The 24,683-nt window shown below is 39.4% G+C and overlaps 1 protein-coding gene across 20 annotated transcripts in view; it reads left to right on the top strand.

Moving 5' to 3' along the window:
- Positions 1-3,427: 3,427 nt before the first annotated feature.
- OCRL (OCRL inositol polyphosphate-5-phosphatase) overlaps positions 3,428-24,683 on the top strand; it is a 59,549-nt gene continuing 38,293 nt past the window's right edge. For 4 of the 20 annotated variants that reach the window (XR_014075823.1, XR_014075825.1, XM_081565711.1 and 1 more), the window contains exons 1-4: positions 14,017-14,603; positions 14,878-14,948; positions 19,340-19,419; positions 22,164-22,202. Coding sequence is in view for 8 of the 20 variants with exons in the window: in XM_081565711.1 (XP_081421837.1) it covers positions 14,565-14,603; positions 14,878-14,948; positions 19,340-19,419; positions 22,164-22,202 (229 nt within the window). In the remaining 12 variants the exon portion in view is untranslated. The other 16 variants (XR_014075821.1, XR_014075824.1, XM_081565705.1 and 13 more) reach the window with 14 other exon arrangements.

Raw genomic sequence — 24,683 nt, 5'->3', positions numbered from 1 at the left:
ATATAATAAATAACATCATATATATAAATTGCTTTACTGTATACCTGAAACTAACACAATATTGTAAATCAACTATACTTCAGAAAAAAATACTGAAAAAAATAACATTTTTCTCAGGTGAAACAAAAAATATTGCTGAAACCTGGGCAGGTTGAAATCGTCCCTAATAGAAGGAGTAGGAAATAGTAGACAGGGTAAGTAAAAAAACAGAACAATTTCACACTGAAGAGACAATGCAGTTATTTCATGTGTAACATAACGGAAGAAATATAAATTACTATGCTGTTTACAGTAATGCTACCTGGTTAAGGAACTGGTTTTTGTTGACAATATTTTAAGTTGCATGTAAAAGAATTGTTTTACTTCTAAAAGTTATCACGCAAACCTAGCTCAGGAAAAAATATAGCCAGATTTTTTAAATACTTCCCAACCTGAAATTCTACACACCCATGCATGCCCTAAAACATGAAACACAGGCTAAGTAATCTGAATTGGGTTTGCTAAAAAACAAATGGTGAATATTATTAGAGGCAGAATAGCACGGTTATTACCAGCTTGGTCTCTATAGTCAAAAAGACTTGTAGTTTGAATTCTACCAAATAATTTAACCTCTCTAAGCCTTCAATTTGCAGCTGTAAAATGGATATAATAAAAGTCTACTTGAAATGAAGTGGAGGGAAGGGGGCCCAGGGTCTGGCTCCCCAGTGGCATTGTGTTTTCCCTGCTCCACACATACCCTTCAGGTGTTATGTTGCCCTCTGTGATTTCTCCCACTTTTCCTCTTTTAATTTTGTCCTTGGTGTCCATTTTGGACAGATTTTATATGCATAATAATGTATTTATAAAACCCTTTTCAAGGCTCTTTTTACAGCCTACCCACTCTGTGTGGAACAGTATGTCAAGGATTATGACGACTGGCATAGAAAATGGATTATGTCCTTGCCCGGAGCCTAGACCAGTAGTCTCAAAATTTAACACACCAGCATCACTTGGAGGGCTTGTTGAACACAGATGGCTGGACCCACTCCCAGACTTTCAGAACTGATAGGCTTGGGGTGTGGCTAGGAATTTGCCTTTATGGCAAGTTCCCAGGTGATGCTGATGCTGCTGGTCTTGGGACCACACTTTAGAGCCAGCGACCTAGAACAGAGCTCAGCAAACTCTTTTTGTGAAGGACCAGATTATGAATATTTCAAGCTTTCTGGGCCAAAAGGTCTTTGTTGTAAGCACTAAACTCTGGGCTATAGCATGAAAGCAGACATAGACAATAGGATAATCGCACACATGGTGAGGGTCCAAAAAACCTTTACTTATGGACACTGAAATTTGAATTTCGTGTGATGACATATTATTCCTTTTTATACTTTCTCAACAATTAAAAAACATAAAAACCATTCTGAGGTTGAGTAAGTTAGTTGCTCATTTGTGACCTCATGGACTATATAGTCCATGGAATTCTCCAGGCCAGAATACTGGAGTGGGTAGCCTTTCCCTTCTCCAGGGGATCTTCCCAACCCAGGGATCGAACCCAAGTCTCCCACATTGCAGGTGGATTCTTTACCAACTGAGCCACCATGAAAGCCCAAGAATACTGGAGTGGGTAGACTATCTTTTCTCCAGAGGATCTTCCCAACCCAGGAATCAAACCGGGGTCTCCTGCCTTGCAAGCGGATTCTTTACCAGCTGAGCTACCAGTCCTTAGGTCGAGGGTCATATAAAATGGGCATCTGGCTGTGTTTGCTGACCCCTACCTGAAAAAGACTCATTGTCTAAGGAAGATAAAGCAAACACAAGTGGACAAGTGGAAAAAAGAGGCATAACAAAGCAATAAACATGTAAGTAGGTGTCTAACCTTGATAGTAACCAGGGAAATGCAGATTAAAACAACAGTGAGATACTGCTATACATGCAATAGAATGGCTAAAATTTTTTAAAGATTAACAATACCAAGAGTTAGTGAGGATGAGAAGCAATGGGAACCCTCATGTAGTATGGGTTGAGTGTGTACATTGTGCAACCACTTTGGAAACCAGTTTGGCATTATTTACGAGCTCTGAACGCACACGTACCCTTGTGTGATAGAGAAAGAGATGTGCCACCCAGATTCTCCTTCAAGGAAGGACATTCTGTGCAGATATGAGGAATGCCATCAACAGATAGCCTCCAGCTGCCAACTCCTTGAAGGTCTACTTTAGCTGCAGAGAGTTGCTTTGCCCCAGGGTCATGCTCATCCTAAGATGAATGAGCAAGGTCAGAGTGTCAATGAGCCAGGCCAGATGCAGAGCACACTGATGGGCACTGCTTGTTCCGAAGCTCCACACCAGGTTGGCTCAAGCTTTGTCAGACTTGTGTCACAGGTCACCTTCCTCCTCGGCCCAATCTTCCTTCCTCTGCCTTTCTTTCACAGGTGTTAGTCCTAATAAACATCTTGCATTCAACACCCCATCTCAGCTTTTGCTTCTGGATAGCCCCCAACCTATGACACCTTGGACCTAGAAATTCCACTATGATAATATATCCTAGAAAATATCATTCTTGTGTAATTACCAAAATCTGTGTACAGGAATATTCATAGCAACTTTTGTTTATGAGAGCCAAATATTGGAGACCACGCAAATGCCAATCAACAGGGGAATGGATGTGATGTATTCATTGATGGAATATTATACCAATGGAAATGGCAGCTATATACATCTACATGCATGACACAATATTGAGTGAAATAATCAAGTTATCAAAGCATGCATACTGTATGATGCCATCCATATAACGTTCAAAAATAAGTGAAAGTATTTACGGTTGCATTCATAATTGACAAACTATAAAGAAAAGCAAATAAAATACTTAGTATGAAAATAAAGATAGTAGTTATATCCAGGAATGATCTTCAAAATGTTTAATGATTGTTATGATTCAAATCTTATTGGATAGATGCTTTCATATCTTGTGAGAGTATTCTGGCTCAGTACTAACACTGGTTTAATTCTAGGTGGGGGAAGAAGGGGTGATCAGAGAGAGAGGCACTTGGTTTGGAGGTGCCTTCCAAAATGCTAGCAGTGCTTGGTTTCTTGATCTGGCTAGAGGTTACATGGGCATTCACTTGGTAGTAATTTATTAAATTGTATACACACATTAAAAGCAGAAAAAATAGACATACTATAGGAAAATATGAATGCTTTATAAACGTTTACTTTTAAAAGTATAATATGGATGATTTGCATTGATGTATGGCAGAAACCAACACAATATTATTTAAACAATTTTTTAATAAAAAAATAAAACAAAAAGCCCCCTGTAAAGCACTAAAGAGATGGTGCAGGGAGGTAAGATAAGAATGATGAGAGCTCATGCTCTGTTACTTAATTGTGTGCTTATTTGTTCTGTAACAATATGATACAAAGCAGACCTTGAGAAATTCCAAGACAGTCTATAAGAGGTACACAGAGAGAAACACTGCTGTTCAGAAGAAGCAACATTCTTTTCCAGCTGAGAGGTAACAGGAGGAAAGCACCAAAGAGGAAGGACTATTTGAGGTGAGCATTGAAGAGTAGTGACGATTCCAGCAGGTACAGCTGCAAGGGAGGTTGGAGAAAAGGGCAGCTTTCATGAGATGGAAGATGTGATCAAGAAATTAGTCAGACTGATGAGAGCAGCATTTCCCAACTTGTTTTGATGTTTAATATTTGTAGATGTAAGAAAATGTAAAAAATTCTAAATCACACATTATTTTTTGCAAGAGATACCTATATTGAATAACTACTGTGCTAGGTGTTAGATATACAGCCAAAGCAAGACAGACACAGTCATGGAGTTTACACTGACTATATCAGGACTTAATTTCTTTCTACAGGCACTATTCTTCCTGAGAGCAGAAAACGATCTAGACTTATCCATGTAAATTCAATGTTTTGTGTGTGTGTGTTTCTCTGTGTGTGTGTGTGTCATTTCATGTTTAAACTCAGTCAGATTTAGGTGTATCCTCCCTCCCTCCTTCAGGACCGTCACGTTGATTTTGAACTCCAGAGTTTATGTAAGACTAAAATAGCAGTGGTGAGGAGGAGGCATCCACTTCTTGGACTCTTGATGTATTCTGCACTGGCCTTCCCTGAGATGTACAGTCACCCTGTCATCCATTCCTTCTGCCATCTCTGAAGGTGGCCAACTCCCCATCAGGCTTCTAATGACCCCGATCCCTACAACCACCCAACACTGCTTCCCCTGGTCATAACCACAAGACTCCAGCTTCTGTTTTCTTTTTCTACTCGCCTTCTTCTCAGTTCTGAGGCTCTCATCGTAGGATGGAAGGATGGATGGAGTGAGTAACATAACATGTCTTGCCCAGCAAGGATTCTTTCCAAGTCTTTACATCTTATATCCTGGACTGAAATATAAAACAATCTAAAAACCAAGAGTATGTTCTGCCCTTCTTTTGTGACATCTGCCTTGGAATGGAGACCATCCCCATGTGTCACCTCCTGCCCCAAAGGGCACAGGGTTGGGACTTCCCTGGTGGCCCAGTGGCTAAGACTCTATGTTCCCAATGCAGCAGGCCCAGGTTCAATCCCTGATCAGGGAACTAGATCTCATGTGCCACAGTGAAGTTCGAAGACCCTGCGTGCTGCAACTAAGACTCAGTGCAGCCAAATAAATAAATAAATGTGTTTTTTAATTAAAAAAAGATCACAGGGTTGAGGTTAGAAGAGAGCTTGGGTAATCTTTAGAGATCATCCTATTGGATCCATCATAGTGTAGATTAAATGCCGCAAATAGATAAAAACTACTTTCAAAACCTGATTGAAAGTCCTGAATTTTGTGCTTTAAAAATACATCAGCTTGCTTATTGCTTTAGTAATTTTTGTGTTTAACCTTTGAATGATGACATTGGGAAGATGGTTCTACTTGGCAGATGTAGATATTTTTATTTCTGATAAGCAAAAAAGCTGAGTTGAATTCAGCCATAACTCTATTTTTTCTTTCAGGGTTTTCAGATTGCTAGAGAAATCTTTAGGTGCCACGTAAGAATTTTGATCAGATAAATGCAGCCTATGGGTCTGATGAGTATCATCTTGAGAATTCGTAGAATTTTAATCATTTTTACAGTCTGTATTTCAACATCAGCATCCCTTTGATTTTTTGCAGATATCTGTTAAACAGCTTATGCCCAGTAAAAAAAAAATAATTTAACACTCTAAAAAGGTCAAGACCAAGATGGCAAGTTAGAAGTATTCAGCTGGATGATCAAAGGAACACCTGAATCATGAACACACCCGTCTGACTGCCACTAACCACTGCACTTGTTCAGTTCCTAAGGGAAATATTGGGTAGAGCACAACATTTGTGAAGAGTAGACCTGGGAGGTAACTCTGGAAAGATCCAGGATAGAATCCTTTCTGATAATTTTTAACTCCAATTTCTGAGAGAAAGGAGGCTGGGCGATGTCAGACCTGGCTATGGGATTTCTGAAGCAGAAAGGAGATCCTGGTCAAGCAGAGCAAAATAGGGGAGGAAGGCAAAGGGAAATAGGAAACTAACTAAGGCATGGGAAATCCCTGGTTGCCTAGTGGTTAGGATCCCAGGCTTTCACTGCCATGGCCTGGGTTAAACCCAATGCACTGAGAACTGCAAGCACGGTCCGGGAACTGAGATGCACGATAAAAAAAGAAAGAAAGAAGGAAAAAAGAAACTAAACAGGGCAGGAAGTGAAGTGAAGTGAAAGTCGCTCAGTCGTGTCCAGCTCTTTGTGACCCCATGGACTATACAGTCCATGGAATTCTCTAGACCAGAATACTGGAGTGGGTAGCCTTTCCAAAATCACTGTAGATGGTGACTGCAGCCATGAAATTAAAAGACACTTACTCCTTGGAAGAAAAGTTATGACCAACCTAGAGAGCATATTAAAAAGCAGAGATATTACTTTGCCAACAAAGGTCTGTCTAGTCAAGGCTATGGTTTTTCCAGCAGTCACGTATGGATGTGAGAGTTGGACTATAAAGAAAGCTGAGTGCCGAAGAATTGATGCTTTTGAACTGTGGTGTTGGAGAAGACTCTTGAGAGTCCCTTGGACTGCAAGGAGATCCAACCAGTCCATCCTAAAGGAGATCAGTCCTGGGTGTTCATTGGAAGGACTGATGTTGAAGCTGAAACTCCAATACTTTGGCCACTTGATATGAAGAACTGACTCATTTGAAAAGACCCTGATCCTGGGAAAGATTGAAGGCGGGAGGAGAAGGGGACGACAGAGGACGAGATAGTTGGATGGCATCACCAACTCAATAGACATGAGTTTGAGTAGACTCTGGGAGTTGGTGATGGACAAGGAAGCCTGGTGCGCTGCAGTCCTTGGGGTCGCAGAGAGTCAGACACGACTGAGCAACTGAACTGAACTGAGCCTTTCCCTTCTCCAGGGGATCTTCCCAACCTAGGGATTGAACCCAGGTCTCCCACATTGCAGGCAGATTTTTTACTAGCTGAGCTGCAAGGGAAGCCCAAACAGGGCAGGAATAGAGTAGCAAAGGGAAGGTGAGCTGTGGAGAGTTGGAGGAGGGTTTTCAGGGCCTTGTGTGTCAAAGGAGACTAGCTGTGCCTATTCCCTTCACATGAGTCTTTCTCACCCCAAATTCTATAAAGAATGGAAAGTATAAATGGAGATACATAAATAAAAATGAGCTCTTCGTTATGCTGCTCTGCATGGAGCGAAATATCTATGTTGGATTTGTGTATTTGAAAAGCGAGGCTTTTCAAGTAGTGGTGATTTAAAAATCAATGAATCATTTATGCCTCTGCTCGGTCTGTCTTCCAGCCTCTGGCTGCTGACTCACCTACGAGAATCTTCCTCCCCAGCCTCATCTATGTTAGGCAGGCTTGTTTTTGCCTTTGCAGGCCCTACGCACTCTTTCTGGTGAAGGCTTCAGCCAGCATCATATTAAACATATTAAAATGTGTCCCCATCCTGCATTAAAAATTTATATTTTTGCTATAAATTTTTGAAAGGCCTTTTGTAATTTTGCTCTTGAAATTATATGTCTGTGCATAACTAATTTAATTTATAGTGGCTGTGATTTCTCCATAATTATTGTACATACTTGGAAATTCTTGGGAAGTCAGAAGACCGAACCTAAAAATTATTATCAAAGACAATAGACTTTTTAAAAAAATGTAAAATTAAATAAATAATGAACTTGATAGAATGTTATATTTTGTATCCTTTTAATTGAAATTATTTTTGAGTTTTTATTTTTTTAAGTATTTTACAGTCTGTTTTAAAGATCTCACTTTTTAATTTTGTTTCCAGAAAGCCCATAAGTCCTAAGCACTTAGTTATAGTTGTTTGATGGATAAAGACAGGCACTGAACACACATTTATTCATGTGTATGTGTGTTGAGGGGGTGGCTGTGGTGATGTTGAATGGTGAGACTTGCGCTTTCTCGAAGCCAGAGTTTCATTTATTTGACTTTTGTTCAATGACCATTTAACTCTTTGCATTGGATGCCTGTTGTATGTAAATTCAAGTATAGGACATAAGACCTTTATTCAGTTAGGCAAAATGCCATCTGATGATAGATGAGAATGATCAGAGCTATACATATTAAGGAATGTACTACAGAATTGACAAAACTTGAATTGTTAGCTATCAGAGATGAAGGAGATGCAGGGTTCACAGATAAATCTGGTTTCAAACTTGGTGACTAGTTAAATAGTAGTATCATTAACAACCATAAGTAAATCAGAGGGCAGTTATGGATAATATAATGATTTAGCCATCTTACAGAAATGCTTAACACATACAGAAGCCCATAACTAAGCAGGGTACTTGAAGTGATCCTAAAAAAAGATGTACAATACTTTGTTGCAGTAGTAGGCCTAGGGAAATGATAGAAAAATTAGTCCAGCTTGCCTTCATCCCCCTCTGCTGGCCCTAGGCTGAGTAGATACAAATTTTTACCCAACTTTGAATATATCCTAAACACCACTTCAGACTCCCTCACCCCATGACCTCTGCCTGCTATACTAATCCCCAAGCCTAATGCACCATCTTGGGATATTTTTCCTACTCCTGCTTTCCATCTGCCAAGCATTGCAAGAGATGGTTTACAGACTCATGCTGCTTTGGACCACTATGGTAGTCCATGCCATCTGCCTCCAACTGGGCTCTCTCTGTCGCTCTAAAGCCTTCATTAACTTTTCTGGATCCGCTATCATTCTCTGCCACTAACTGTTCCCTCCTCTACCTTGGTCATGTTCCTAAACCCTCTACTCTCAACTTCAATTTCATCAGAAATTCCATCAGATTAAATGTGATCATTCAGGTAGAGCAGTTACCATAGTGCCTGGCACATAGAAGTTTCTAAATAAAACATTTACTGTTATGACTGTGAACGTTGAATGACTGCCATAATGTGTTGGATTAAAAGCTCAGACTTTGGAGTCAGACAAACCTAAGTTTGAATCCTGATTCTGCCATCAACTAGCTAATGAGCAAGTTGCTAAACCTCTCTGACTCTCAGTTTTCTCATCTTGAAGATGGAAACAATATTTAGTACTAGTATTATCCAAAGTAGTATAATGTAATATTATACTATAGTATAAAATATTATACAAAGTAATAATATTATATTATACTATAGTATAATAAAATACTATACAAAATTGCATAATGTATAGTATAATACTATACAAAGCAGCATAATATTACTACTTTACAGGGATTTCCTGAGAATTAAATTAAAGTATGTGTGTGAAGCCATGTAAAGAATGCCTGTCATAGGAATTCAATGTTAAGCCACCAGGATTATTATTTTGTTATTTCTATTAAAACATCCACTTATTACTTAAAAAAAAATCATCTCCCTTGTGATAGACCACAGTTTTTAGTGTCATCACCTCAGTATATTTTCATTTCTTCACAACATCTTATTCTTGTTTTGTGTTTTTTTGGCCACCTCTAGGCTTGTGGGATCCTAGTTACCTTACTGGTGATTGAACTTGTGTCCCCTCTTCGATGACTCCTCCTTTGCTTTAAGGAGGCTTCACGTTTTGGCAAGAATTTTTGTTCAACCCTTCAAACGAATTATATTAAAATTATATTTCGTTCTTTTTAATTTCCAAACTCCCTCAGTACATAGTCTCTTGCCTCCATTTTCTCTGAATACAGTCTCTCCTCAATTTCCTGTAAACTTGTTGCTACCCTCTCGTGCATGCTGCGTGCTCAGTCGCTTCAGTCATGTCTGACTCTTGGCAACACCATAGACTGTAGCCTGCCAGGTTCTTCTGTCCATGGGATTCTTCAGGCAAGAATACTAGAGTGGTTTGCCATTTCCTTCTCCAGGGGATCTTCCCGACCCAGGGATCGAACCCGAGTGTCCTGTGGCTCCTGCATTGAAGGCAGATTCTTTATCACTTAGCCACCTGGGAAGCCTGCTACCCTCTTATTGACCACTTATTGAAATCACTTATTTCATGGTCTCCAGTGAACTCTTTGACATATCCAAAGAGACTCTTTCAATTCTCATTTTCTTTCTCCTGTTTTCAGCGTTTGACACTGATAACCCTAAACTCCATATTATTTCTTTATTTTTCATCTTCATTGATTGCATACATTCTCAAATGTAGAGAAGTACGTGGAATAACATAACCAATATATGTATCCTCCATTTAGTTCTATCAAATCTGGCCAGATCAACTTTCAGATTGTGTTTGAAAAAATAAATATTTCAGGTATAGTTGATATTTCTTATATGCCCCTCCCCAGTCTCAACCCTCTCCCTTTCTTGAATTTAATAATGATCATGCTCTTTCATGTTTATATATTATTATTACATATATGTAGCCATAAGCAATATATAATCTTTTCAAGCTTTATATAAATGGTATACTGTACATGTTTTGCAATTTTTTTCTTTATGCTCAACATCATATTTTTGAGATTTAACTCTGTTTATACATGTTGCTTGAGTTATTCATTTTAATTCCAAAATAATATTCAGTTTCATGAATACCAGGGTTCATTTACTCATTCAACTCCTGATGGACATTTAATTTGTTTTTTTTTTTTGAGATTACCAACCATGCTGCAATGAGCATTCTTTTACATGTATCCTTATGCACAAAGGTTAGAATTTTGCCCAGGTCTATAGCTAGAAATAGAATTTTTGGGTTGAAGGGTATTATACAATGTCAAATGGTTCTTCATAGCAGTTCTATCAACCTATACTCCTTATAGGAGTGATCAGAGTTCTATCTGTTCTACATTCTCAGCAACACTTGGTGTCTGAATTTTTACATTTTTGTCAAAGCAATGATTGTGTAATAGTATCTCATAGCTTGAAATAAAAAGAAAACTTATTGGGGTATAATTGATTTACAATACTGTGTTAATTTCAGGTGTACAGCGAAGTGAATCTGTTATGCAAATACATATATCCACTCTTTTTTAGATTCTGTTCCTATATAGGCCATTACAGAGTATTGAGTAGAGTTCCCTGTGCTATACAGTAGGTCCTTATTAGTTATCTGTGTTATGTATAATAGTGTGTATGTATCAATCCCAATCTTCCAATTTATCCTTACTTCCCCCCCATAAACCTAAGTTTGTTTTCTATATCTGTAACTCTATTTTGGTTTTGTAGATAAGTTCATTTGTAGCTTTCTTCTGGATTCCACATATAAACGATATCATAAGATATTTGCCTTTCTCTGTCTGACTCACTTCACTTGGTATGAGAATCTCTAGGTCCATCCATGTTGTTATAATGGCTTGAATTTTTAATTTCCCTGAGTAGTAATGAGGTGAATCATCCTTTCATGTCCTTTTGTCCTTTCATGTCCTTTGGATATCCTTGACTATGAATTGCTTAGTCATTTATTTATTTATTTATTTGGGGCTGTGTTGGGTCTTTGTTGCTGCGTGAGCTTTTCTCTAGCTGTGGCGAGTTGGGGCTACACTCCAGTGGCAGTGTGCAGGCTTCTCATTGAGGTGGCTTCCCTTGTCTCAGAGCATGGGCTTTAGGGCGCGAGGGCTTCAGTAATTGAAGCTCCTGGGCTCTAGATCACAGGCTCAGTAGGTGTGGCACACAGGCTTAGTGGCTCCACAGCATGTGGAATCTTCTTTGACCAGGGATCAAACTCATGTCTCTAGCATTGGCAAATGGATTATTTACCACTGAACCACCAGGGAAGCCCCTTTGTTCATATATTTTATCAGTTTTTCTTTTTCTTATTTTTCTGGGGGAGGGCACGCCCCATGCAAGGCTTGTATGATCTTAGTTCCCCAGCCAGGGATCAAACTCATGCCCCCTGCACTGAAAGCGTGGAGTCTCAACTACTGGCTCTCCAGGGAAGTCCCTGTCAGTTTTTCTACAAGGTTTCTTTCTTTTTTCCTCACTGATTTGTAGAGGTTCTTATACATTCGAGATACAAATTCATTTATGCATTTAATCAATATTTTTCTAGCATCTACTTTGTTCTAGGAATGGTTCTAGGTGCTGGGAATGCAAGAATGTAAGAACTCCTGCCCTTCCAGAACTCACATTCTGGTGGGGGAAGGTAAACAATAAATGCAATTGATAAGTAAAATAAAATAATAAATAGTGAAAAATCTTCAGGAGAAAAAATAAACAGGGAAGGGAGACAGGGAGTATGTGTGTGTGGAAGTGGGAAAGAAAATTGTTGAATTGTAATTTTTAAAAACCCTTTATAAAATTTCACACAATGATTTTTATTAAAAAAAATTGTATTTATTTATTTATTTTTGGCTGTGCTGGGCCTTCGTTGCTGCGTGGGTTTTTCTTCAGTTGCGATGAGTGGGGGCTACTCTCCTGTTGCAGAGCGTGGGCTCTAGGGCATGCAGGCTTCAGTAGTTGTAGTACAAAGGCTCAGTAGTTGCGGCTTCCAGGTTCTAGAACACAGGCTCAAAAGTTGTGGCACATGAGCTTAGTTGCTCCTTGGCATGTGGAATCTTCCCAGACCAGGGATCGAACCCGTGTCTCCTGCATTGGCAGGCAGACTCTTCATCACTGAGCCACCAGGAAAGCCCCTGAACTGAAGTTTCAAGTAAAGTTGTCTAGGAAGACCTCTCTTAGAAAGTGACTTTTGAGCAAAGACCTGAAGAAGGTAAGAGTGCAGGCAAATCTCTCTGAAAGTGTTAGCTGTTCAGTTGTGTCCAACTCTTTGCAACTCCATGCCATTAACTGTAGCCCGCCAGGCTCCTCTGTCCATGGGATTTCCCAGGTAAAATACTGGAGTGGGTTGCCATTCCCTTCTCCAGGGGATCTTCCCGACCCAGGGATCAAACCTGGGTCTCCTACATTGCAGGCAAGTGCTTTACCATCTGAGACAAGAGTGCAGGCAAAGTGAATCGCCAGTGCAAAGGCCCTGAGGCAAGAATGTGCCTGGCAAATCCTAGGAATAGCATGGAACAGTGTGATTAAGCAGAATGAGTTGGAGTGAGTGGTGGGAGAATGAGTTAGGTTATGACACCTAGAGTGTAGACCCTCATAGGTTATCCTTTGTCAGTTATAGTTACTGAAAATATGTTTTGCCAGCCTGTGGCTCATGTTTTAACTTGTTCATGTGATCTTTTTTTTGGCCTGTTCTGTGATTTATTCTATTCACCCAACAATATATACTGGCCAGCCTTCTGTATCAGCTAATATTTAGAGACCTACCATGTTAATTTTTGCAGCTGCATAGTATTTCACACAGTATGAATGGACCACAGGTTCATTTGCGTTTCTTTACATTCTTAAAAAAGAAATGCTCAGATGAACATTCATGTACATTCTTCTTTGGGAACATCTACATGTTAACCGTATAGTAAACGTTTAGCAGTGCAATTTGTTTGTAACTAAGTTCATGTGTCCTTTACATTCTGATATTGCCATATTTCATACTTTCATGCTATCTTGAAGTGCATACATTTTGATATCTAATGTAGCTAAATGTGTTAATCAATTCCCCTACTTCCTGCTTTTTAGCGTCTTAAGTACCCATTCTCATTCCCTAGGTCATAATGATAATCTCCTATTTTCTTCTGAAAGTTGGAAAGATTTGCTTTTCACATTTAGATCTTTAACCCACGGGGAATTGATTTTTTTTTTCCCTCTGTGGTGTGAGATAGGGATCTAATTTGATAATTCTCCGTGTGTATTATCAATATTCCCTGCACCATTTAGTGGATAATCCATTTTACCCACATTAATCTGAAAAGTCAAATATGCCACATATCAACTTTCCATATATGTGTAGACCTGTTTTGGGGCTCAGTATTTGATTCCATTGGTCTTTCCACCTCCACACCACACTGTGTTAATTAATACAGGTTTAAAGTCAGTCTTGATATATAGTTCATCATAGAGTCTTGAACAAATGAGTAACACAACTGAAACATTACTCTAGGAAGAATATTCTTATGACTGTCAACAGAGTAAAATAGTCAAATGAGATATCACAAGCGCTTACACTCAAGTGATGGCAGTGTGAATGGCAAGAAAACAGGGAATCTAAAAGTAATTCCAAAGAACATATTAATAAGATGTGTTGGCTGATTGGATACGGAGCAATCAGGAGAGAGGAAGCAAGCATATGGGGCTTCCCAGGTGCATGCGTGCTAAGTCGCTTCAGTAGTGTCCAACTCTCTGCAACCCTATGGACTCTAGCTTGCCAGGCTTCTCTGTCCATCGGGGTTCTCCAGGCAAGAATACTGGAGTGGGTTGCCATGCTCTTCTCCAGGGGATCTTCTCGACCCAGGGATCAAACCCGCGTCTCTTACATCTTCTGCTTTGGCAGGTGGGTTCATTACCACTAGCGCCGCCTGGCAGTGCAGGAGACACAAGCAAGCACATGGCTTTAAAATTTCAAACCTGCATCGCTGTGTGAAATATCCATGGGTTTTTGTCATTCAATGCTTTGCTAACAATGAGTTATATTAGGCAAGGGATGTGGGCCAGGGATAACATATTTGGTGTTTGCCTACTTACAAGTGAGCTTAAAGGGGGGCAGAGAAAGCAAAGGTATGATCTTTGGGGATTTTTCCGATTTAGGAGGTGGAAGGATGGAGTGAGGTGGGGGGACATCTGAGCGGTAGGATAACCAGCACGGTGCATTCTGTTAACCATAATAAGGATATTTTGAATGGAGGATGTGGGTCTTAGTGGCCCCAACACCTTTGAGTTACCTCATGGGTATGACTGTACTTTGTTTCTGTGGCAACCTTCAAAGTCCCCAGAACAAGTCTGGCGTTACAGACAACCTTGAAAGCTTATCCCTTGCTGGACGTGGGGGACACGCCCCCAGTCCGTCGGGTCTCTCCCTGCAGTTCCGCAGGTTGGCCGCAGGGGGCGGAATCTGCGGCGGCCTGGAAAACTGGCGGGGGTGGGAGGCGCCGCTCTCTCTCGGGTCAGGCTCCCGGCTCCCGGCTCTGGGCTCCAGGCTCTGGGCTGTCCGCGACCAGCACGGAGCCGTTTCTCTAAGGACGCGCAGCCGAGGCTAAGGGGTGTGAAGACGCGGGAGGCAGTATCGTCGGATCAGCCCGCTGTCCGCAGCCCCGCTGAGTCTGGAAGCCGCCGGGATGGAACCGCCGCTCCCGATTGGAGCCCAGCCCCTTACCGTATCCGCCTGAGAGAAGGGGGAGGGGAGGCCGCGCAGGGCGGGGGTGGGGGTCCGTGGGACTGCGGATCGCGGCGGAGGGGCGGCTAGGGGGCAATCGGGCCCCAAAGCCGAGCCGAGCAGGGGAGGGGGACCGGCGCGGGAGGCGCTGCCTCGGACGCTGGGGAGGAAGGGTGGGCAGAGGGGCAGGAGCCTCTCGCCACCCCGCACCGCGGGTCCCCTCCTGGGCCGCGCTTGTAAAGAAGACCCTTGACTAGCGCCCGCATACTATCGAGGGTATGGAGATGAAGGGTCCTCTCCGGGAGCCCTGCGCGCTGACCCTAGTCCAGAGGAACGGGCAGTATGAGTAAGTAACCACCTGATACCCACAGAGGAGGGGAGCCTGCCATTACCTCCCAACCCCAAACCGCGACAAGCCACCCACCCTCCTCCCACTGAGGCCACGTGGGTAACAGGTTCGGCCCGGGTGTGAAGTGCCAGTGCTCTAACCACCCGGCTTTCTCCCCTGGTTTGCTCCTGGCCTGTGGCTCAGGAAAGGGCTCAATGGGCGGGCAAGCAGGAAGCCTGGGTTCTTAGTTCCTGCCCCTGCAACTGACATGGGTTGTGTAATCCTGGGCTAGTCAATAAAGCTTTCTGGAAAGGCCTTAGTGTCCTCATCAGTTTAATAACATGAACTGCCTTACCTTATAGCCTTTGGAGTTATAACTGGGAGAATAATAAATACTCAAGTGGTTTACAAAGAAGTAAAAGAGCTGTAGAAATGCTTCATTGTTAACCTTCTCTTAACCTCATTCAACTGGTTCCTCCAGTCTCCCCACCCCTTTATTCCATTTGCTTGAAGACATATTCATTAATTCAGTCATGATTTTGTGTAGGCCAGTAACTGCTTCACTTACTGACTTGACTGTTAGAAAAAGTAATGAAATGTGTAGAAATGTAAACGACTTTTGGCCTTTCATCAGGGTGTGTTACCTTCCACTCTGCCTTGGACATAGGAGCTCAGTAAAGATTGTTGACTGATCAAAAGATTTTGATAAGCCATCACTATAGCTGCTGATCTCACTTCCTTGCCACTAATGCTTCATCTAAAGTATCTCTGATGACTATCCTATATAGGTAGGTTCCTATCCCTTTATGCCCCAGCCACCGCCCCTGGTTGTTGGCTGGTTTCTTGACACCAGTGAAGAATTGTCAGTCACTTAAATCCTGCCATCCCCTAACGATGGATTCTGCTTAAAAACAATTTTTCTCAGTCCCTGCGTTTAGATTGTCCGGATTCAATCTTTGTCTATGCTGTCTAGTTTACAGAGAAGAAATTTCCATTGGCCTAGCCTGCCCTATTCTGAAACTCTTGGTGCCATTCAAACGAGATGTCAGCTGGTTCTATGGAAGTAGCTCTTCCCTAGATTCTGCTTGGTCAATTCTGTTGATGTGATAAGTTCATTTTATTTTTCCCAGATTTCATCAAACTGGAGGACCAGTTTAATGAAAGTAAATTCAACAGAAAAGTGAATTGAAGTGGAACACCAGTACCACTTCCAAAGGCGAGAATAGAATGGGAAGATGTGAACCTTGGGCAAACCATTAAATTTTTTGTGCCTCAGTTTCCTCTTCTTTAAATTATGAGGATTAAATAAAAATAGCTACATTGTTGAGATCACCACATCCCAGGATCTGGTCCCTTGGTTCTGTAGGTTTGTAACTTTTCAGCTGATAAGGGAACAAGCGGCTGGCCTTGAGATAAACACTTCTTTCTATCTGGTCTCATGTACTGGAAGCACTTTTAAACTTGCAGTGGTAGCTCTCCTGATTATTTTTATCTTCCCCCCTAGAGAAATCAAATTCTATGTTACAATTCTGTATGAGTATAGCACAAGTTACACTCAATGGCTTGATGTCTGTCAGGTACTCTTCTAAGCACTTTCATGCATTAGTTCATTTAACTCTCATGTGAGGATTGCTGTGAAATTGTAATATTATCATCGTCATCCCCTTTTTCTTGGTTTAGAAATGGAGGTTCAGAGAGGTTAAGTCATTTGTTCACAGTCAGGAAGTAGCATAGCTGAGATTTAAAGCCATGTAACATCTCAGAATTACATCGTATCTGAAAAGTTTCTTTTGAAATCATTTATTGGAGACACCTAATACTGTCAAACCATCTATATAATCCTTGTCTCTTGGGTGCCTTCTTTAGTTTTGTAGTTCCTGCTGTTAACCATAGGAGAAATTTACTTGAGAGACTAAAATTGCAGTTGAAAAAAGGACTTTATTGCACACAAGGAATCAAACACTGGCATTCTTTTTTTTTCAAGGTAAATAGGTTATGATGCAACCTGTTTTTTCATTTTTAACCTTCCTTAAACAAATCAGAGTATTTCCTAGGGAAATATTTGTGGACTTGACTTGAATTCCCAGTTTATGTTTGTTGATGTTTTTTGGTGAGGGGGGCCACATTTCTTTTTTAAATTGATATTTATAACATTATGTTAGTTTCAGGTGTACAATATAATGACTTGATATTTGTATATACTATAAAATGATCACCACCATAAGTCTTATTAACATTCATCACCACATATAGTTAACAATTTTTTTTCTTTTTTTCTATCTTTGTGCCGTGTGGTATGTGGGATCTTGGTTCCGGGGCTAGGGATTGAACGTGCACCCCCTGTATTGGAGGCACAGAGTCTTAACCACTGAATTGCCAGAGAAGTTCCTTCAACATTTTTTTTTTGATGAGAACTTTTAAGACATACTCTCCTAACAACTTTCAAATATACAGTACACTATTATTAACTATAGTCATCATGCTATACATTACAGCCCCAGGACTTAACTATTTTATAACTGGAAATTTGTACCTATTGACCCCCTTCCCCCATTTCACCCACCCACCCCCATCCTCTGCCTCTGACAACTACCAATCTGTTCTCCGTGTCTTTGAGTTCAGTATTTTTGGTTTTTGTTTTTCTGTTTCACACATGAGATCATATGGTATTTGTCTTTCTCTGTCTGACTTCTTTCACTTAACATAATGCTCTCAAGGTCCATCTGTGTTGTCTGTTTTGTGTTGGTTTTTAACAAGACAATCCAGTTGAAACTTTACTGTTAAAGTTCTAATCATTTCTATATTACTTTACTTGGGAATTACATTGGTTTGGGTTCATTTTCCTTAAAGTAAGCTCTTTCTCATTGACCGTTGCTTTGTCAGTCTTATCTCATTTTTTGGTCTACATCTGGGTTTATAGGACTCTACTCGACTCATGAACTTTGCAGTTTGAGAAGGACCTGCCCCCATATTCTTCTAATCACCTTAAACTATAAATCCCTAAAAGTTAGGCAAGTAGAATCAGAGCAGAAAAACAGCATTAATACGTTTATTTCCCTTAGTTCTATCTAAGTATTTCTTTCCCCCAGGTTACCCCTTCAAAGTTAACACATTTGAAAAAAGAAATTCAAAAAGCTAAAAAGACAAGCCCCCCAGAAGACAACAAAATAGAAATCAAGCCCTTCTAAAGAATGACTTCTAAGGTCATATGTTGACCAAATATGTTTAGAAATTCACCTCTCTTTGTAGCTTAATTAAATGTTTATTCAACCAAAGTTATTGATCATCTATTAGGTAAGAGACAAAACTGAATATGATAGGGTCTTTGCTTTCATGGAGTTCAAATTTGAGGGATTCATATCTAGTTTTTTGTATGTATGTATATAGTTATATATGTAACTATAATGGAGTGTGTTAAGTGCTATATTTGAGGGACAAGCAAAGGCATGAGGCCACTAGTTCTGCCTGAAGGTACTGGGAGGAGTTTCATAGAGGAGTTGATAGTTTGAGCTAGGTCTCAGAGAAGAAAAGAATAGTGCTGCTGGCTCAAAGAACCACCTGAAGAGTAATTTGGGGGAACTTACGAGATGTTCAGGATGACCTTTTACCAGTAGGTTACACCTTGATTCTGGACCACTAAGATTAAGTAGTAAGTGAAAATTAATATTTTAGGAGTACATAGGAATTTGGAAGTCTTGTGTTTCATACTGAGGGGCCAAGTTCAGTCATGCTTACTAGAAATACTAGCATTAAATCGTAAACCATGATGAAAACACAGGGATATAAAAGCAATCTGGTTGTGATATCTGCTACCTCATTGGTCACTGGGATTATTTTGACTGATGCAGCCAGCTGGGCACCTCCTCTTACTTCTCTGTGAACCTGTATACTGTATACTTACTTGAAAAGATAGAATCATTCCTTGATAAAAGCCATGGGAATAAAATCAGAAAGCTAATTGATGAAATTTATAATCCATTTATTCAACAAACACGAGGGACTGCTACATGCCAGGTGTTGTACTAGGCGCTAGAAATACTGTGGTGAAAAGGCAGCCATAGTCCCTTCCCTCATGGTCTTCACATCTAACTGTTAGTTCTTTACTCTGGTATGCGTAATCTGAAGGTGTGTGCACTGTAACTCATGCTCTTAAAATTGTAAACTGTTTTTAGAACGTAGACTGTGTTCTCCATGGCATTGAACTGTGGGTATTCAGGTACTGATCATCACTAATATCCTTTTAGACCTAAATCAATATCTACCATGATTCTCAGATCCAGGGAACAAGATCCAACAAGTCTAATAAATACAGACTAGATTTATATAACAATACAGCAATGTATTTTGTCATTAATTTTTTTTTTTAATTTTTCAGTACCTATTCGTTGATGCATTCTTCTGTTTCCTAGGCTAATAATCCAGTTGCACAAGAAGGAACAGCGTGTTCAAGATATCATTCCTATAAATAGCCACTTTAGATGTGTTCAAGGTACTAGCTTTAATTGCTTAGTTAGTTTTATAATGTTTTTTTCCTTTGGTCATTATCTCATTGTATAATATCATACATATTTAAATTTGTCACTGCACATAAAATGAAATGCATTACCCTCTGTAAATAACCTACCATTGAGAAGACGATAAATTCTTCATCTAAGAGTACTGAAGGATTCTATTGAAATATATATATTCTCACCTGCCACCCTGGCTGGGGTTAGAGATAGATGTGTTCTGTTACCTATGTAGGTAGTCTTTTATGCTGATGAACCTATATGTAGATTTTAATCACATTCTTGTGCTTAACTGATAAACTGCTCATTGTAAACATCAAGGTCACTTCGATTCACATGCGTTCAGTACTTTCTCCCCGCACTATTTGAAATTAAAACATTTGGCAACACGCCTTGCCAGATTGTAGTACCTTACACTCAATTGTGCTGACTCTCAAACCTTGACATTGGTGAATCATAAGAAAATTGACTCTGGGGAGGAAATAGTTGGCTTCCTGCCTTCAAATTTGGGGAAAGGGAACAGAAAATCTGTTGTTTCATCTGCTACAATGAGACTCAAAAATTGGGAGGTTTGTGTAGGAGGTGTTGCTTCTGTCATTTCACATTGCCCTAGAAAGGAAATTGATTATTAGAGAACAAATGCATTATGTTTCCGGTGGCTCCATTGGCTTATCAGACAGGCATTCTGTGTCAGCTACAGCTTCTTGGAAAACTTGAATCCTGCCTTGCATAAATTCTTTCTTAAACTACATGCAACTTTTTTGATCACAAAAGTAATATATGAACTGTAAAAAGTTGGGAAAGAACAGAAAATTATAAAGGAAATAAGTAAATTCACATCCTTCAGAGATAAATACCTAACATTTTCCTTTTTTCTGCACGTGTAACTTTTAGGGTGGGTGGAGCTCATATGTATGTGTTTTTTTCTCCGTTCCATTTGCCATCATATTTTGAGTGCTTTTACATGTTATTAATAGTTGTATACTATTCAATTTTATGAGTGAGCTCTACTGTAGTTATTCCCTGTGTTTGACATTTGAGTTATTTTTTGTTAGTATAAATAATGAATCTTCCTGCATGTCTCTTACTTCCTTAGAATTTATTCCTATAAGTAGAAATACTAAGTGGGCATGACTTTTTAAGAGAGCATGTATTAAGAATTAAAAATACCCACTGTGAATAGAATCCATATTGTGTAGTAGAATGAAGTCTTTTATTTAGCCTGCCCTGTGTAAGAGAGACATTGAAGGAGGCACCTGCATGCCGAAATAAGTTCCTGTGGTCACCTCACTTCTGATAGCATAGTGCTTTTTGTTACCTAGTCAGCCCTTTAAGGAGGAGAAAAGCCAAAGACAATGATGTTAGTATTCTATTAACTCTATACTTTATTTGTGCTACTTCTAGAGTCTCTTTTACCTTGTTTCTCTTGGTATTGTCTTTAATAAGAGATAGATGGCAGATTGCTAGGTCGGAATCTAGGAAAATTTGTGTGCATGCACATAGTAATTCCTCATGACAAAAGGAACAGATACCTCATTGAGGTTTCACATCCTTTCTGTTTCCCAACCTGTACATCTATTTTGAAAAATCTGTGAGTGCTTGGGTTTTAAAGAATTAAAGTTACCAAAGAGCAGTTGTGAACTAATACCTCTGTCCTGAAGCACTGTTGTCCCTTGCTTCATTCATCATGCTAGTAAAAGTATTGAGACTATTCTCTACTATTAGACAACTTGGGGCATTATCAGTTCTTCTGTTGCACCTGAATAATAGAGCCAAATTACAATCCAGGCAAGTGAGGGAGCTAGAAAAGGCTGAGACTACTCCTGGCCAAGGTGGATCCAGACTCAGCCCAAGGAGTCAGTGCCTGCATGCTCAGTTGCTCTTTACGACCCCAGACTGCAACCTGCCAGGCTCTGTCCATGGAATTTTCAAGGCAAGAATACTGGAGTGGGTTGCCATTTCCTCCTCCAGGAAGGAGTCAGTATGCAGAGGGAGTACTCAGAGTTTAACCAGCCAAGAGGGTCTGACAGGTGCCAATGGCCAAATCCAGGAAAGTCCAAGAGGAAGTGATGAGTTGGATCTAGACACTAGAGGTAAGGGAGGAAGTCCAAGTGAGCCATGGAGAGAACATAGAACTTTGAGCTTGACCCATTTTATTCTTGTTGGGTGTGGTAAGCCTTGGACCCACAAGTGTTAATGGTAGCCTGAAGATAACTTCAAGTATTCTCTGCTCCTGTATGGGGCGGGGGGGTGGGGGGAGGTAATGAGGTCATTGGAAAATTTTCAGAGACTAGATTTGAGTTAAGAAAGTAATTTACCTCTAGGCTTTTGGGGTGACTTTCTTGGCTTTTTATAAGAATTATCTAAATGATACAGTTAGATTATATTAAGTTAGTGTGTTGTAGTTGAGGGGAATTAAACTCACCTTCATTTGAATTAACATGTTATATTCCCTACTATTGTCATTGCTTGATTTGCTTTGAGGAATTCCATGTGATTACTTGTTCAATGCATTTTTGTTTTAGTTGAATTGCTTATAATCTTTAGGACACAGTGCTATTAAAATCCCCCTTTAAAAGTGCTAAACAAAAAAGCAAAAGATTTTTAAAAATGTGTTCTAAAACCTAGGAGTGGTGACTGAAAGAAGTAGTTAGGTGTGTACTTCTTTGGGTTATAATGAATGGTTTTCTCTTCCCTGATCCTATTCTTTCTTCTTTTCCTTTAGAAGCTGAAGAAACTCTTTTAATTGACATAGCTTCAAATAGTAAGTATCTTTCTGAATGGAGTTGATTTTCATTCAACAAATATGTACTTGAAGACCCACTGTATGTAAGACATCTTTTTTGCACAACTTTTATCTTACTATTTTATCCTGTATTCTCTATTTTCATAAGGCAGCCATACAAATTAGTATTGCCTCCCCAAAGCACTTAGCCTAAGCTTAAGAAAAAGCAGGTGGCTGGCAAGAGTCTTTAAAAAGTTGAAAACATGATCTGCTTTTCTGATGCTGAACTTCTTTGAGATACCAGTTTTTTTGTTGCTATCAGTTAAGTTATTGCTGTGGAGTAGGAAATTGTAGGAAGGGCTGTCAAGTGTTTAAGGCACAAAAGGTTTATGAGGTTTTTTTTAACTGCTGTTATGTTTTAAGTTTTTTCCTCTACCTACTTGTGATTTTTACATGTTAAATCATAATGTTTTCCTTAATTCGTTATTTGGGAGGCTACAGAGTCCCTTTTGTACCAGGGATACCTTTTTTTTTCCTTAAAATAATTTTGGTCTTTTATTTAAGACCATCTTCTCAAGGCATTTCTTTATCAGAGAGAACACGGTCTTCCTTCTCACTGTTTCCGTTCTTGCATTTTTTATCTGTTTGAAACAAATAATCTTAGACTTTCTGTGCAAGCTGTTCTCCATTTATCATCTAAAATTGTGCTTTGTTAACGTGGGGAGGAAAAAATGGGCACTTGAATGCTACTGTATCTACTCTGTGGTTGCCGTGGGAGAGAGTATGTGACGACATGAATCCAAATCAAATGGGGTGCTTTATCTCTTGGTTGAGTCCTTGGATGCCTGGGACTTGGCCCTTAGCTTGGGGCTATCAGTTCATACATAATTTTGCTTAGACATAGTCCCTGTCCTTGGCACCACTGTTTTGTATTACACAGTTTAGGTACTTCTGATTTGGATTTTTTTATTCTTTCCTTTGGTCATAAATTTTGGAAGTCTTAAGGGCTGATCCTAAAATGCTAAGCACATCCAACTTCTAACTTCTACTGCAGATATCCAGGAGAGCAAGTAACCTAATATCTATCTCTTACTGTACTTAAAAAGGAGAAGGCAAGAACAATACTAATAAAGCAAAATGTGAGCAAAGTTTGTTCAGCAGTGACTCACATTGCTGCTGAAATCTGCTGAAATTAGGTACCTAAATGTCCTGTTCTTAGTATGGAAATAGATATTTCCATAGCTGAAAAGTTAAACTGAGCAGTGCCTTTTCTCTTACAAACACCTAATTTATGACATTCGTTTAGTTGGCCTCTCCTACATGGAAATTAACCATGTGTTGCTGTATCCAGAGTTCAAGTTACTAGATTATATGGGAAGGAGTTAAGTAACCACTTGAATAGAATCCTTTATTTCTGCCTATATATTAATATTTGTACTGAAACTAGATTTTGTCTTGATCCTTAGGCTTCACATATAAACCTTTAGAGCACACAATATGTTCCTGGAGAAGACCTTGGGTTTGTTAAGCAAGCCTGATTTTACTGAATCTGTGTTTTTCTACTGTCTGGATGTTGGTATTAAACATTTTAAAATATTTTTTCTGATTATAGAGATAATACATCCTTCGTTATGTATAATTTGTAAAGTTCAGGAAAGTTTAAAGTATCAAATTAAAATTACACTCCTGTGACCTAGAGATCACCACTGTAATTAACATTTTTATGTATCTCCTTCCAGTCCTTTACTTATATTTTTACATAATTGGAATCCTCATATATAGTTTTTATCCTGCATTTTCGTTTAACAGATATTGTGACCTTTCCCATATCATTTAAAATAGTTTAAAAATATGATCTTTAATGGCTAACATTTCACCATAGATACGCACCAAATTTTGTTAATTTAACTCCTTTGTAAAATTAAGCCAGTGTCAAGGAACATGGTATATCTCTTTCTACTTACCAAAGTTCTCTTTATATCTCTCAGTAATATATCGTGGTTTCTTCATAGATAGCAAATATTTGTAGGTTAAGTATTTTTGATGGATTTTTTTGCTGCTATTGTCAGTGGAACTTTTTTTTTGGAAGCTTTTTTATCATCTATTGCTTACTACTAGTATACAGAGCAGCTGTTGACTTTTAGATATTTGTCTTTTATCCAGCCACTTTACAGAATTTTATTTTGGGGGAGCCTTTTATTTTCTTTTTTGATTTTGATAGCCCTAGTTGTCTGCAAATAATAGTTTTGTATCTTTCTAGTAGCTATACCTATTAGTTTTGATTCCTATCTCATTACACCAACAAGAATTTGGAGGTCAATGTTAAATGATGATGATGACATTTTATGTTTAGCTCCTGATTTCAGTGAGAATGCCTCAAGTGGTGCTTCATTGTTGAGGATATTATTGCTTGTTGATTTGATAGTTTTTTATACAAAAAAAAAACATGTTAAGAAACTGCATATATTTCAAGTTTGTATGAGTTTATTTAATTTTTTTGGCCATGGTATATGGGCATGT

The sequence above is a fragment of the Giraffa tippelskirchi genome, chromosome X (assembly GCF_054371585.1).
Source record: "Giraffa tippelskirchi isolate mGirTip1 chromosome X, T2T-mGirTip1v1.2.pri, whole genome shotgun sequence".
Taxonomy (NCBI): Eukaryota; Metazoa; Chordata; class Mammalia; order Artiodactyla; family Giraffidae; genus Giraffa; species Giraffa tippelskirchi.
Note: the sequence above shows the minus strand (reverse complement) of the source record. Positions and strands in the feature narration are given on the sequence as shown.